The sequence below is a fragment of the Erigeron canadensis genome, chromosome 1 (assembly GCF_010389155.1).
Source record: "Erigeron canadensis isolate Cc75 chromosome 1, C_canadensis_v1, whole genome shotgun sequence".
Classification (NCBI taxonomy): Eukaryota; Viridiplantae; Streptophyta; class Magnoliopsida; order Asterales; family Asteraceae; genus Erigeron; species Erigeron canadensis.
In genome coordinates, this window is record NC_057761.1 from 52,952,958 (window position 1) to 52,969,210 (window position 16,253).

At 31.2% G+C, this 16,253-nt stretch overlaps 2 protein-coding genes across 2 annotated transcripts; both read left to right on the forward strand.

Annotated features, from left to right (window-relative positions):
* The first annotated feature begins 6,650 nt into the window (after nucleotides 1–6,650).
* Nucleotides 6,651–11,262, forward strand: LOC122585367. Its single transcript, XM_043757499.1, has 5 exons — nucleotides 6,651–6,838; nucleotides 7,026–7,285; nucleotides 7,399–7,610; nucleotides 7,798–8,065; nucleotides 10,885–11,262. Exons 1-5 carry the CDS (start codon nucleotides 6,754–6,756, stop codon nucleotides 11,194–11,196), a joined length of 1,137 nt encoding a protein of 378 aa, XP_043613434.1. The 5' UTR covers nucleotides 6,651–6,753; the 3' UTR covers nucleotides 11,197–11,262.
* A 2,658-nt stretch (nucleotides 11,263–13,920) lies between these two features.
* Nucleotides 13,921–16,253, forward strand: LOC122585366. Its single transcript, XM_043757498.1, has 5 exons — nucleotides 13,921–14,168; nucleotides 14,288–14,547; nucleotides 14,685–14,896; nucleotides 14,979–15,246; nucleotides 15,758–16,253. The coding sequence occupies exons 1-5, from the start codon at nucleotides 14,075–14,077 to the stop codon at nucleotides 16,067–16,069; spliced, it is 1,146 nt and encodes a 381-aa protein (XP_043613433.1). The 5' UTR covers nucleotides 13,921–14,074; the 3' UTR covers nucleotides 16,070–16,253.

Consider the following 16,253-nt stretch of genomic DNA (forward strand, 5'->3'; position numbering starts at 1 on the left):
CATATAACAACCCAACTCCAATCCGTGAGATACAGATGGAGCTAGCCGGCCATCGTCGATCCACTAATTTTGTAAGACAACAACGTTTACCAAACAGATCAATATTCTTAATGTTACTTTAGAAACTAGTTGATCCGTGCTGCATGCCCGGCCTCCACTTTTATATTGATACATTTTGTTATGACAATGTATTTGCGTTAAATCTACAATATAGTTCTTTTTAACTACTGAAAAAAATAACTATCGTGCCATAAAAAAAAACCAGGGCAAAAATGTGACATGGCAAAAAAGGGAATGTGACATGGCGAAAGCCGAACGACAAAACGTTGCCTTGGAAACCAAGAAAGGAAAAAAAACGTGCAAGAAACCAACAAAAAAAAAAAAAACCTGAACGGATTGAGTTATGACGAAATCCGTACAATAGAACGGAGTGCGACTTGGTCGAATCGGAGCTCGTTACATCGCAATTCACTATTCACATCATGTTACATTAATATAGAACATAACAATTCACTATTCACGTCATGTTACATTAATATAGAACATAATAGAATTGTACTATAGAAGGTGTGCCCGCGTACTAATTAGGCGGTCCGAATTTGTCAGTGAATAAACTCTTTAATCTCGTTATTAATCCGAATGTTAAAATATAAGTATACATCATGGAAGAACTTGTTAATCCCGCTATTATATAATTTATAGTTAAATATCGTGTAAGATGTTATCTTGTTAATTTTAATACTTGTTTTATAATAACGAAATTCTTTTATTTTATATGATCTTAGTATACACGTCATTTTTAACAAATAATAAACATAACTACATATAGAATTATAATAGCATAAAATCTTTATATATAATAAAAGAAAACTGTTTTACAAAACTATTTTTAGAAAACAACATTATGTGGCATGTTTATATATTTTTTCAAAAATTTTTATTTTATTTATGATGTCATATTTAATATTGAATATTTTTAAAGATAAATTGTTCATTAAATACTTATTTTAAATTTCTATTTTTATTTAAAATATTTTTATGTTTTGTTAATGCAATAGGTACCCATAAATCTATAATCCCTTATAAAATATATTGGACTCCCTATTTTAGAAATTTAACAATCTATTCAATATCCTCATATTGCCCTTAATTCACACGTTACCTCTAATTCTATATCTCTAAACACAATCAGACAAACATCTTACCAAGATCTAACACACAGTCACTTCTTTCTCTCATTCCTATTTACACACACGCATATCGATTCCCCCAATGTTTTGTATTATTATCACCGTTTAACCGTCGCAACGCGCGAACACCAACCTCGTATATATAAATTATGTTAGTCAATTTAATATCTCCAAACCAAGTTATAATACGTCAATAACAAAAATTACATATATTTTTTTTTATATAATTTTTATGCTTTTAAAAGTTTTAGTTAAAATACCCGGGTTAAACCCGGGTTTATTAGCTAGTTAACAAATTAAAAAAGAAACTAGCTAGATAGATGTCAGTGTGTGGTTGTAATGGTGATATCAACCTGTAGTGGTAAATGGCACAGAATAGTGTATAGTAGATCATTAATGCAAAGATATAATTGAGAGAAAATGTCACAGATAATCCCTATGGTTATTTATATTAGCATTTTGCCCCCCTGTGATTTTTTTCCGTTGCTAATGGTCCCTTAGTTTTTCATTTTTATTGCAAATAGTCCCAGACACTAACATTTGTTAGTTTTGACCGTTTAAACTCTTCATGTGCAAACCATGTGAGGGTATAATCGTCTTTTGACTAACTACAAGGACTATTTGTATAATTAAACCCTTTTTAATTAATATGAGTATATATTATACCTATCCTTATCTATATCTTCAAAATCATATATACCACTAGATCAATGTAGATATCTGTACCATCTTTCTCAATTCATACATTCATACATACATACATACATACATACATACATACATACATACATACATACATACATACATACATATATATATATATATCTAAGAAAATACCTAGTATCAGTTAAACAAACAAAAACTGTCCAAATGTTAAAAACCTAAGAAAATAAAAATCTTATATTCACAAACTAAAAGTTTTTGGTAATGAATTCTTGTTCTTGTATGTCTTATGTGAAGCCGTGAAACAAAGCCACACGCCCACACATCTCACCTTTCAATTACAATGTATGCAATGTTTTAAATACCGGTAAATACCGGCCGGTATTACCGGTACCGGAGACCACGCCGGTATTTTAAGTCCGGTATTTTTTTCGGTATTTTCACTATTCAATACTGGCCGGTATTTTCGGTATTCACGGTATTTTCAAAAAATAAATTTTGGTTTTTTTAAAAAATTATTTTTATGATACTTTAATGTTATTTTTTGTTATTTGTGAACTTTAAAACTTATATTTTGTTATGAAATACATATTTGGTATTATTTTTGAGTAAATTATAATTGCATTTTAACAAGTTTTGTAAGATTTTTACACAAAAAAATATAATAAATTAAAAATAGTCGTATCGGCCGGTATTTCCGGTATTAACAATAATACCGGTAATACCGGAAAATTTTTCCACGCCGGTATAACTAAAATACCAGTTTTTAAAACATTGAATGTATGAACTATGGTTGGTGTTGACTTTTGACCAACCACTCATGGCTTGCCACATCTCCACCCAACCCGACCTTATATTTCCATCCTAATAACATTCACCAACTTCAATTTAATATACTTTTGTTGTTGTTGTTGATTAAGCCGAAAGGAGCATCGTTATCAGGTGGGCTCAATTAACAATTAAACTCGTGGTGCTCAATTAACAATTAAACTCAATCACACTGTGCACAGAATATGGGATGGAAGGATAGTATGAACTGGAAGTTGTGTTTTTTTTTGGCGTTCTAGTTGAAACATTCACAATGAGGATACCCAATACTGAAGAAATATTTTGTGGCGAGGTAATTTTGCAATGCTGGATTCTTGAAGCAGCAACTTAGAATTTAATTTTTTCTATTAGTAATACTGATTTTTTTTATAAAGGAATCGTAGGTTTTGTTTTTAAGATTGGGCTTGATTAAGATAGATGTATATATGGGTTCGGGTTTTTAGAACTGAGTGGATTTTGGTGGTGGACTGGTGGTGGTGGCCGGAAGAAGGAAGATGATTGAAAGAGGGAGAAGAAGAATAATAATAAGAAGAAGAGTGTCTTTTATGTAGATGGACAATTATACCCTCACTAACGGATGTTACTGTCAGAGACTACTAGTAATGAAAATGAAAAACCAAGGGACTGGTAACAACGAAAAAAAAAGCACAGGGCTTGAAATGCTATTATGGACAACCACAGAGACCATTTGTGACATTTTCTCTATAATTGACAAGGGGTAATACTGTAATATAAGTATTTAGGAGTTGATAGAATATAGATAGATATTTACATTATATAATTAATTCATGGGAAAGAATTCCCTCACGTTACTAATAACTTGATGGGTCAAGTTAGAGTAATCCTGACCCTTTATTTAAAATTAAGGGTTAAGATTAAACAATCATCTTTTAATCTTAACCATTAATTTTAAATCAAGGGTCAAAATTTACCTAACTTAACTAGTCGAGTTGAATAACTTGAGGGAATCTCTTTCCTTAGTTCATTAAGGTATTTTTTATAGACTGTTAAAAAGGTGTTGATTGTACAGAAATATTGAAAGTAGATTGGTTCATTTAATAGCATAAAATTAACAAATAAAAAAGAAACTAGCTAGATAGATGTCAGCGTGTGGTTGTAATGGTGATATCAACCTGTAGTGGTAAATGGCACTGAATAGTGTATAGTAGGTCATTAATGCAAAGATATAATTGACTTAAGGAGAGGTAATACTGTAATATACTTCATCCGTCCCGATTTAAATGTCATAGTTTGACATTTTTAGTCTTTTATGATTAACTTTAACCGTCTAAAATTTTATTTGTGTTATGTAATATTTGATGTAATATATATGAATCGATTAAGTTTTCAATGTATTTTATAATGATATAACTTTCGCCAAGTACTATAGAACACAAACAATAATATAAATGATCAAAATTATGTAAGAAAAACTTTGACAGTCAAACTTAGACATTTAAATTGGAACGGAGGGAGTAAGTATTTAGGAGTTGATAGATAGATGTTTACATTTTATAATTAATTCATGGGAAAGGATTCCCTCACGTTACCAATAACTTGATGGGTCAAGTTAGAGTAATGATGATCCTTAATTTAAAATTAAGGTTTAAGATTAAATAATCATCTTATAATCTTAACCCTAAATTTTAAATCAAGGGTCAAGATTTACCCAACTTGACTAGTCGAGTTGAATAACTTGGGGAAATCTCTTCCCTTAGTTCACTAAGATATACTTTATAGACTGTTAAAAGGTGTTGATTGTACAGAAATATTGAAAGTAGATTGGTTCATTTTTTAAGAAAAAGTAAAAAAAAAAAATCTTATGGTTTAATAGGTATTATATATAAGAAAGAAAAAATATCTACATAATTAAATTCTTATGCAGGAATAAAAAGAAAAAGATTCATATAAAGTGGAATAAATTCATCGATATTTTTTGCAAATTTAAAATTTTATTATTACAAATAATGATATTTTGATAATAATAATAGAATATCATATCATATCATAAGCATATACCAACATAATGCATTAACAATATAATTAATTAAAAAATATGTACAATTTAATGAACAAAAACAATAGGGTAAACATAATGCATTAACAATATAATTAATTAAAAAATATGTACAATTTAATGAACAAAAACAATAGGGTAAACAAAAATCTAAGGGTATGCTTGGTTAGTGGTGTTAATAGGTAAATACAAATTGAAAATGGCTATGGTTGTACTATATAGATTAAAAAAAAAAATGTTACCATAAGCTTTATAGCAAATATAGTTTATTATTACAATAAAGTTAATTAGCAAGACCATTTGATGCAAGGCCGGTGTAGAGGGTAGCCAAAGTGGTCGATGGGTTGAGGTCCAATTTTTTAGAGGCCATGATTTTTTAAAATTTTTATTGTTATATATGTACATGTGTAATTATTTAACTCTGTTGTAAATTTTAACAATCATTTAAAAACTAAAACATTAACCCATAAAAAACCTATGTATATACCTTTTATTGGATTAAAAAAGAGTTATCATCACTTATCGAAACTCGTAGTTGATTAAGGCACCTTTTCAATCATTTCATTGTTCCACTTTTCATTTATTTGGCATGAAATGTAGTAATTTTTGTTTATTATTTACTGTAAATGATATATATTTGTATGAATATAAGTAATATATTATTATTAAATGATATATATAAAATATTATTATTATTATTATTTAAAAAACAATGACAGAGCGGTTTGTTGTTTTTCATTTCTTTAGATCTTTTTATGTTGTTTTAAACCTATCAATTTTTTTTCTCTCTTTAGGTTTTAGATTTTATTCGTTGACATAACATTTACTATCGTTTTTATAGATTAGTGCTTTTCTAAAGATTGTTGCAATTAGTCTATGGACCCTTAATTTTGCGTTCGGCCTGGATACATAAATCTTCAGTGACAACCCTAATTTGATGTTCCATTCAGATTCGAGTCATATCTTTTATATTACTCGGAATGGATTTTTGAGGTGGATTTGGAAGCTAAGCGTTGATGCACTCTTGAGTTTGGGAGGAAAAGATTTAATCATTTCTAACTCATCTTAAATATTAAAAAAACAAAGAGAGAAAATAACGTAAATAAGCAAAAAGCATCTCAAATATATCAACATACGAAAGCTTTTTCGACTTTACAAAAAATACTTACAAAATCGCAAAACCTCAAGGATGAGCTGCGAATCGCAAGCCGTGATTGCGGATTGCAAGGACTGCTTGAGATCCTCAAGCACTGCTTGCGATTCACAGCTCCTCCTTGAGGTCTTGCAATTTTGTGGGTATTTTTTGTAAAGTCGAAACTTGAATATTTTGATATATTTAAGATGGTTAGTTTTTGGTTATTTAGTCTATTTTCTTTATATAAAAAAAATCATTTCAAATTATATCACTTTATTTAGTTTTCATTGCTAAAAAGACTAAAAAAAAACAATATAAAATGAAGTTGGATACTTTGTGATTTTAAAAAAAAGTGTATATACAATTTATAACAATTAAAATAAATACAGGAAAAAGAATTAGATAAAAATCAAACAAACAGTCTAATAGGATACATCGTATCTGTTTGGTCATTGTTTGTTAAATGTTATTATCATCTCAATTGAATTGAATGAATTGAAGGACTATACAAATAGACATGAGGTGATCTTCTTCAACCCACGACTAAAACATTAAAACGAACGATTACGGAGTTATAAGATTTAGACAAATTTGTTTCAAGGAGATCTAGAAGTTTATGGACTCTAAAAAGCTCGACTATTTAATTATAAATTTCATGACAAGCAGACCAACCATACTTTCTCTAGTTTTTTGGACTGACTTGAAAAGCCACCGCCATTCAAACAAGAAAAGTAAAAACTTTTATTAGAGCCACCCAAATATTATTTAAACCCCACAGGCCACAGCATTAATTTGTATATGTCCCATGCAGCTTTAACTTACAACTAAAAGGTCTAGTAATTCCACCGGCTAGTTAAAAGCAGCAGCTAGTGACCACCACTCTAATTAACATTCATCTTCATAATATCACATTAACAACAATGTCACAAGAGGCCAAAAAGAAAATTCCAGCAACATCTGCTAGGTCTCATACCAGGAATTCCAAACCCGATACATCATCATTTGGTAAGTTTCTTTCTTTTATTGATAAATATTTAGTGATACGTAGACTATCAGAATTTGTCATGTATATATAAGCCACTTGAGATGTACACAGAAGTACATATGTCTAATGGTATACAATTGTACACATCACCACCATTTGTTAATAGTATAATTAACCCCCCTCTTCTTCTTTTTTTTTCTTAATTAGGAATTTCGAAGAAAGTACTAGTTGTCCTGGTTGCGGGGTTACTTTCATGGGGTTATCAAACATGTGTTCCACAACCTCCAAAAACATTAGGATCACCAGATGGGCCTCCTATCAACTCCCCTAGGATAAAGCTTCGTGATGGAAGACATATAGCCTATCAAGAATCCGGGGTCCCAAAAGATGTTGCAAACTTTAAATTAATATTCATCCATGGTTTCGACGGTAGCACGTTTCAACATCCTTTCTCCACGGTCTCACCGGTATGTATTCTTCAATTCCTCTCGACTTATATATATATCTTTAAAAAATTCCTTTTTTTGTTAAACATTATATATTATAGCTTTTGATTATTAATGGTGAGTTTGATTTGCAGGCCGTTGTAGAAGAACTAGGAGTGTACATTGTTGCATTTGACCGGCCCGGTTATGGAGAGAGTGACCCTGACCCAAAGAGAACCATTAAGAGCTCTGCTTTTGATATTGAAGAGTTTGCGGATCAATTAAACTTGGGTCCGAAATTCTATGTAGCCGGATGGTCCATGGGTGGCATGATCACCTGGTCTTGTCTCAAGTATATCCCTCATAGGTAATTAGGTATAGTGTTTTTTTAAGTTACTATGTTACAGTATTTTTTTCAAACTTTAAGCTAACCTTATTATATTAATATACAATATACTAGTATGTTTTTTTTTTTATGTCCAAAAAAATATATATATATATATATATGTTGCCTTATATAACTTTTTAGTTTTTGCGAATGTGACCATAAACAGGCTTGCAGGGGCAGTTCTTATTGCTCCAGGTATTAATTACTGGTGGCCTAACCTACCTTCAAACTTAACCAATGAAGCATATTCGCGACAACTTAAACAGGATCAATGGTCTTTGCGTGTGGCTCACTACGTGCCATGGCTGACTTACTGGTGGAATACTCAGAACTGGTTTCCATTTTTTTCTATCATCGACGGAGGCATTGCTTGTCTTTCTCGCCCTGATTTGGAAGTTTTATCAAAGCTATTTGCTGTCATGGGTCCAAACAAGGTACTAGCTCAATCTGGATCATACTCCAAAAGTTTTATGTTCCCACGAACGGATAACAACCGATACTACTTGAATGAGTTCTAATTGGGAATTTTTTTCAAACTAGCTACAATATTTCAAAAAAAAATAATAATAAATCTGCTAGTAGTTAATGTCTTTTATATTCAATGTCGATATTCTACATGAAATCGTTTAACTAACAACGGACATTTGTTAAGAGTTTGGCTGTTTAGGTTAATCGGAGATGATAGATGTAGTGATATCATCGGGTTTGTTTGGCCCTTGACTGGTTCCAGTCATTTCCTTGGCTGCCGGCCCCTGTTATATTTGCCAAAGATAGATTTCGAACCGAGACCAAAAAACAGGAAGTGATTGCCCACAAGTGGTTACATGACATCATCTTATTCGTTAGGCTAAATAATTCAAATGTGGGTCAAAAAAGTAAAGAATATCCAAACTTTTATGGGGTGAACGAAATAAATAATTATAATGACTAATTAAAAAAGCAGGCTGGGATATAAGATTCTTTACAAAATCCAAAATATATATACTTTCTGTGTGACAATTTTTTTTTTTTTTTTTAATGTTTTACTTTCATGTGTCATATTTTATTGTTCACACTTTCATTAGCATATAATTATAACTAAAATAGACATAAAAGTTATCTGGAATGTAAAATGCTTCCAAAGGAGTAGTACTTTAGTATTAGGGAAATAGACATGTTTCTAGGGAGAAGTTGAGAGGTCAATTTATAGCATTAATAATTTTAATATAATATTAGAGTACTTTAAGGATAGAAGTAGAAACAAAAATAGTACCCGTTTTACTTCACTTAGATCATTCACATTCTCAACCTACATCAACCTAACCTTTAATAAAAAACTAGTTTCTCTTTCTTCCACCTAAACAACTCAACCTAACTCAACTTTTTACTCACATTCACAACTCAACTTATATTAGTTTTTAACTAAATTAATATGATTTATGCTAGAAAATATGGATTTAAAAGAATTTATAGATTAGAAGTGAGATGGTGATATGAATATAAGTATGTCTATACAATATTTATATACCAAAATTGACTCTTTAAAAAAAAAAAACTATATAACATCAAAAAAAATTTAAAATAAGATTTTTTATCCAAGAACATTTTGAACCAATGTAACAATAACAAGTGTCATAAAAATATATTTTAATATAAGGCTTCGTATCCGAAAATATATATTTTCTAAATTTTTCTGTTTTTAATAAAGTTTATGTCAAAATGTTCGTAAAGAAAAAATAGAAAATACCATGTTTTTATATTTTTATAAAGTATTATAAAATGAAAGATATAAAAGAAAAACCAATAAGGTTTATAAATAAATCTTAACTAATCATAAAGTGACAAGTGGTAAAAAGTTGGATGACTCCCTTAAGTCAAGCCACCAACCAAGTTGTTATTTTAAGTGACTTTTCATTATTTTAAAAGTATTTTCAGTGACTCACCTCTTTAAAAGGTCGGGGATGTGGGTGGTCTTATGGCCGTGTCATGTATAACTTTTGACGCACATATACATGGCTATTAAAACAATGGAGTTTTGAATGAATGCAAAAGAGTCTCAAACTATATGATGAATCCTATAATAAGGAAATGGTAAAGAAAAGATAGGTCTTTGATCAAGATTTGCACTGATTAGGCCCAATTACCTGTTAAGAAAATTTATTTACCAACGCGAGGTAGGGTCTGACATCAAGCCCAGTTAGGCCCAATTACCTGTTAAGACATTTTTTATTTCTTTAACCTTTGTTATATGGTCTAAGTTACACGATTAAAAATTACTTTATGAAATTTATCCACTTAGATTATAAATAATCTTACATGTAGTTTGGGACATTATTGTAAGTATCGAAATACGAGTTTACATACGTTAACCAAGTTTCATAATAAAGTTAAGTTAAATTATATGCTTTTCAAGATTTTGTAACTTGTCAAAAAACAAACATAAGTAAAAGTATTAGTAAATAATACTAGTTAAAAGGTATAACCTTAAAAAAATTTAATAGGTATATAGATAATAGGTAAATCAAATCATGTACATATTGTATTAGTTATAATAATAATGCAAATCTTAAAATAAAATAAAAAACTTCCCATATTCAAATCTCATCTCAAGAATTGTTACTAGCCAATATTCTTGGAATGCGAGTTGACTTTACCGGGTGGGACAGGCGGGGTGTGGGGATCGGGTAGGCTCTCGGTATCTAGTCCGGATACCCGTAGTCCGGCCCTTCGTTGTTCTAAAAAATAAAAAAGTAAAATTTCCCATAAATCTGGAAAAGTTCTAAAGTTAGTCTCAAAATAAACAGAAACTTCTGATACATAAACTTAGATACATAGAGATTTATTGGGTTTCTCTTGTTCAAAAATAGATCGAGACATAGGAATTTATCTTGGAATGATTGGTGTAATTTCAATTTCGTGTAAATACTTGTATTTAACTGTCGCCGGTGTTTTGCCGGGGTATATATGAATAGAAGTTTACTTTTCAAAAAACAAAAATAATAATACATAAAGATTTACATATAAATACAATTTATAAAGTCACATTAAAGTTTTAACATACACACGAACATTTCATATTTATTCAGGAATCAATTGTTCTTATCATTTGAATTATAACAAATATTACATTAAAGATTAAATCAGGTTAATTGAATGTTAGAGGCAAAAATGAATGTTACCTAAGCAAATTCATTTCCGTATGTATAGATCGCTAGCTATTATTATGGTATTTCTCGATCTCCTTAATTTTTTAATTTTTTGTAATGGTATATAGCTTCAAGTAATGAAATCACACGCAAGACAACAAGGAGAGTTCGAATCGCTCCATCGTGACTTGAATATGGGATTTGGAAATTGGGAATTTGATCCAATGGACATCGAAAACCCATTCCCAAACAACAATGGATCGGTTCATATATGGAACGGTGGTGAAGACTTGATCGTGCCTCCTACATTACAACGTTACATTGCCCAAAAACTTAAATGGGTCCAGTATCATGAGGTTACCGAAGTTGGACACTTGATGGTTTATGCCGATGGCATGGTTGACGCTATTCTTAAAGCGCTTCTTAATGTAAAGAATTAGATAGATCATTATGGATTTGTACTATTTCCTTGTTCATTATTACTCTATCTGCATTTTCTTTCTATAGTCTTTACTCCCTTTGTCCTTTAACATTTAAAAAAAAAAGCATTATATTCTTACAAAAAGCTAGATAGAGTATGCTAAGAGTCTAAGACCATGCCCATGAGTCAAGATTTTAACTAATCACGGTCATGATGCGACAAGAGTTGAGGCCATCTAGATCAGAAAAGTAATACGCAAGGAACCGATGTTTTCTTATTAGATTTATAAAATTATGTACGTACATGACAGAAATTCTAGCAAAAAAAATATCTATAATCATACAACTCAATTGTTCTGATGTTCTCATAATCTCGTGATCTCGTCTATAAAACGTAATGGGCCAAGCCCAGTACAAGACTGGATTATTAGTATAACTGGTCCAACACTTTAAAATTCATTTTGAGTTTGACAACTTTCAATATTCTTTAGTCTCTAGTCTTTACCATATATTGACCAATGAATGGGCTTGTTTAATTTGGTAAACATGTTAGTTGCTCCTCTCATGTTACGTGTTCCAAGTTGCCTGGATCAATCAAACACAGATAATAAGCTTTTAATCACTCTATATTCTATTAAGTACATAATCTTCTATATTTTTTTTTGTAAAATTTAGAGGATTTTTTTTATCTCCGTATTTTGAGTGGCGTAGCTAGTTGTTTATGGGTCAGATTAATTGGATTTTGAGTAAATAAAACTTATTGGTTTCACGTCGGTTAAGCTAATGAGTAAGCTAGTTTGCAACTTATATAAGTAGTTGGTGACCAATGACCACGTTAGTCAAAATATCAGTATGATCTCTTTTAGATAACCGGCCACATTGTTAGTGTCAAAATGTGTGCCGTTCACTAATCAAATCTTTACGATAAAATGATAACTTTGCACAAATAAAAAGTTAGCTTACTCATTAGCTTTTTTTTTAAAATTTTTTTTTTTTTTAACTCTTAAAGAAGCTTTTAAACCATATTCTGATCCATAGGATAGGTAGTTAGGAAATTGTTCGCCTAATTCGAAGATTAAATTCAAACATAAAGTAGATCTACCCTCATGTTTTCCAACCAATGCTAAGAGTTTCCCGGTAAATGCGACGAATGTTCATTGTGAATCAAAAGTAAAAGCGTGTCAAAACCACTCATGTCTTTTTGTTAATATATATTTTTTAAAACAAAAGTCCTTAAATACTAATATAGGGTACACTTTTGTGGTTTACTTACTGTATGTAGAGCATCACAACTACATATGAATCTAACGAGGGTAGATATTAGTGTTTCGTTGCGAAATTGTATTTCCGAATGTCATGTAGAAAAAGTTTTACACTTACATGTTGATGGGTTGAAAATTTCATGTTAAATTAAAATACTCCATCATTAAAAAAAATAAAAATTGTCCAGATTATAAGAAGTAAAATGTCAAGCTCAAAAAAACCTTATTTTTGTAAAACATATGATATCTAAAATAAAATATTAAACAATAGCAAACATTATATAGAACGATACATGAGAAGAACATTTCAAGGTTTGAGTCCGGCCTCCACTGAACGATACACTTCTCCTAATAGCTCAATGGTTGAGCATTAGCTTTTCATGCCGGAGGTCGAGACATGGGAAGAACATTTTAAGGTATTTCACAAATAAAGTCCTCCAGTGAAGCATGTTTGAGTCCTGCAGAGGGGGCAAAGTTTTATCTCAATTAAATGTCGTGTCTTTGAGCTTGCGAGCAAATGATCCACACCTTTAAAAAAAATAAAAAATATAGAACGATAGGATTCAAGACATGAGAACTGTGATTAAGGGACTTCTTTCATTCAAATGTTTAACATTATACAAAACCACTAGGACTCCAATATAATAAGAGTAACAATATCACATAAATGGGTTATAGGTTTAAAAAGTGGATAGTCACAATAAATAACAATTTCATTCATATTTCATAATACTTAATCGTTTCTAAGTTTTCTTTATCTTATGAAGTCATGATAAAAACTAAAACCACTAGGGTGATAGTTGGAAAAGTAAAATATGAAAAAACATATATTAACCCTAAGTCTAAAATAAAAACAACCGTTATGGGTTAACAAAATAAGTACTGTGATACGTATGTCTAGTATTATAATATATATAATTTTTAAAAGGAATAATAGTTATCATTTATTAAAAAAAGCTACTTTTATATTTGAATTAATAGGAGGGGGGCTATTTCTTCTCGATTCGAGCTGGATTTGAATCTTGAGTACGAATTATGCATACAATACTTTTATTATTAAAGATAAATTGATGAGAACCCTGTAAGCCTATGTACTTTTTTGATACTCACATAACCATAAAGGTACAATACTTTTTATTGTTCTTGTATAGCTACACACTGTAATGGAAACCTTTTTAAATAATAAGTGGCCTTCAGCCCTTCACAATTCAATGGAAAAGACTGAAAGTCGTCGACCTTGTAGAGCAAACAATCATTTGTTTTCTAGAGTTGAAGTTAAATATTTTGCCGGTCTGTTACGTTATTACCAGCATTGCTTGTTTAAATTCTTCAAATTATATACTCCATTTTTACATCACTAACTAGTAATAACGACATTCTCCCCTTTTCGTAAACTTGTAACCATTAACTCGTTTTGTTTTTTTGTTTGAAATAAGATACTTTAACCATAATAAAAAGTACTCAAACAAATGGTCACAATCATATACATTTTATTTTCTTCATGTTTGACGACATATGCAATCATGTTGGTGACCAGTAAATTTCAACCCACCAGCTAGCTGCTTAAACCATTGACACACTCTGCTGTCCATCTTCATTTCTCTGCATCATCATCATCAACAAATAACAATTAATAATGATGCTAGGCGAAGATGACAATCAAAAGATGTCAGCAACAACAACCGGTCAGTCTCATCCCAGCAGGAAATCATCCAAACCCGATTCTTTCGGTAACAATTCAGTTTCATTCCTTAATTTGTAAACAACCCTTAACTTTCATAATCTTGAAACACTTATTATAAAACTATATTTATATATGTTATATTGTTGTACGCGTTTAATTAATTAGGAATGTTGAAGAAGTTGCTGCTTGGCTTGTATTTGGGATTATTTGCATGGGCTTATCAAACCGCTGTTCCACCACCTCCCAAATCATTGGGATCACTTGACGGAATTACTTCTTCTCCAAGGATACAGCTCCGTGATGGAAGACATATTTCGTATATAGAATCCGGCGTTTCTAAAGATACGGCTAAGTTCAAGATAATATTAGTCCATGGGTTCGGCGCTAGCAAGTACCTTAATCCATTTACCTCTTCAGCCTCACCAGTTGGATTCCTCCTCGATCTTAACCCATATATATTCATTTCAAATACTTTTAACCTTTTAAGTATACTTTAGTTATTGGATAATAAATGGTAAAAGTGTAAAACAATAACTTACAAATAATTAATGATGACATGCAGGGTGTTATTGAAGAAGTCGGGGTGTATGTTGTTGCATTTGATAGGCCCGGATATGGAGAGAGTGACCCTGACCCTAATCGAACTGTTAAGAGTTTGGCTTTGGATATCGAGGAGCTGGCTGATCAGTTAAACCTGGGACAGAGGTTTTATGTGGCTGGATATTCAATGGGTGGACAAGTCTTATGGTCTTGTCTCAAATACATCCCTCACAGGTTTGTTTCAAATCTTGCCAATTACAGTACTTTTGAAGCATCATGATCATATATAAATTGTAAGTTATAAATCTATCTACAGGCTTGCAGGAGCGATCCTTATATCTCCGGCTGTGAATTACTGGTGGGCTAATCTGCCATCAAACTTAACAAACGAAGCATTTTCACGACAACTTCCACAAGATCAATGGTCTTACCGAGTTGCTCACTACCTTCCGTGGCTAACTTACTGGTGGCAAAGTCAGAAATGGTTTCCTTCTTTCGCTCTTATTGATGGAAACATTGATTGTCTTTCTCGTTCTGATAGAGAAATTGTTTCAAAATTGTTTGCGTCTGCGGATCCAAATCAGGTATATATGTACCTCTTCTTTCTTCATCACATATATCTCTTTAGTTTCATTTGTAGAGTTTTCAATTGTGATCACAGTAAAACCATATACTAAGAAGACTAGCCATATAGATACCTGGAAATTAAGTTACATATATAATCAGGTTACAATCAGAATGAATTAAACGAAATTTTACCCAACCAACATAAAAAAGTGCCTGGTTTAACCACTATGACCTTAGAAAAAGACATCGGCCACTTGCTTCTTTTTCTATGTTTTTGTTCCTTACATGCGTTAGTTTATAAATAAGTAAAAAACTAGTATAATTATTAAGTTAGGTTGCTTCAGAAATATTAAAAGTGTTTTCTTGTGGATTTTAGCTTCACTTGACGCACCAACTAACTTCTGCCCAAATAAAATACTGTATAATTGGTATTCAACCAACATAAAAAAGTTTGGATTCCTTATCAATATATACATTTGTAGTATCTATATGCTCAAAATTTGAAGTAGTCCCTTTTTGGTGCTAAAGCTACAAGAGATGAAACTGCACCCAACACAGCAAGGAGAATATGAGTCACTGTATCGTGATTTGAATATCGGATTCGGAAAGTGGGACTTTGATCCAATGGACATAGAAAATCCATTCCCAAACAACAACGGAACGGTTCATCTATGGATGGGTGATGAAGACTTGGTCGTGCCTGTGACACTACAACGTTATATCGCTCAACAACTTAGATGGGTCAAGTATCATGAAGTTGTTGGAGGTGGACACATGTTGACTTATGTTGATGGAGTGACCGACGCTATGCTTAAAGCCCTCACTACAGTAGAAATTTAGCTCTATATATATAGAGAGAAAAGCTACGAACAAGCGGCACAAAATGTTGGTTTTAATCCATTTAGTTGTTTAACTTGATGTATGTTTATTTCCATGTCAGTATTATACAGTATCCTCATATCATATTTTCAAATGTCCTTTGTCAAACAATGTCCTTCAAGTTAAGGGTTTCCATACACGAACG

What these genes read in the sequence shown, in the direction of transcription:
- LOC122585367 (XM_043757499.1), top strand. Translation starts at nt 6,754, where the DNA reads ATGTCACAAGAGGCCAAAAAGAAAATTCCAGCAACATCTGCTAGGTCT. An exon ending in CTCAAGTATATCCCTCATAG is followed by an intron (nt 7,611 to 7,797) that starts GTAATTAGGTAT and finishes GACCATAAACAG; the next exon opens with GCTTGCAGGGGCAGTTCTTA. An exon ending in CTGTCATGGGTCCAAACAAG is followed by an intron (nt 8,066 to 10,884) that starts GTACTAGCTCAA and finishes AATGGTATATAG; the next exon opens with CTTCAAGTAATGAAATCACA.
- LOC122585366 (XM_043757498.1), top strand. Translation starts at nt 14,075, where the DNA reads ATGATGCTAGGCGAAGATGACAATCAAAAGATGTCAGCAACAACAACC. An exon ending in ATCCAAACCCGATTCTTTCG is followed by an intron (nt 14,169 to 14,287) that starts GTAACAATTCAG and finishes TTAATTAATTAG; the next exon opens with GAATGTTGAAGAAGTTGCTG. An exon ending in CGTCTGCGGATCCAAATCAG is followed by an intron (nt 15,247 to 15,757) that starts GTATATATGTAC and finishes TTGGTGCTAAAG; the next exon opens with CTACAAGAGATGAAACTGCA.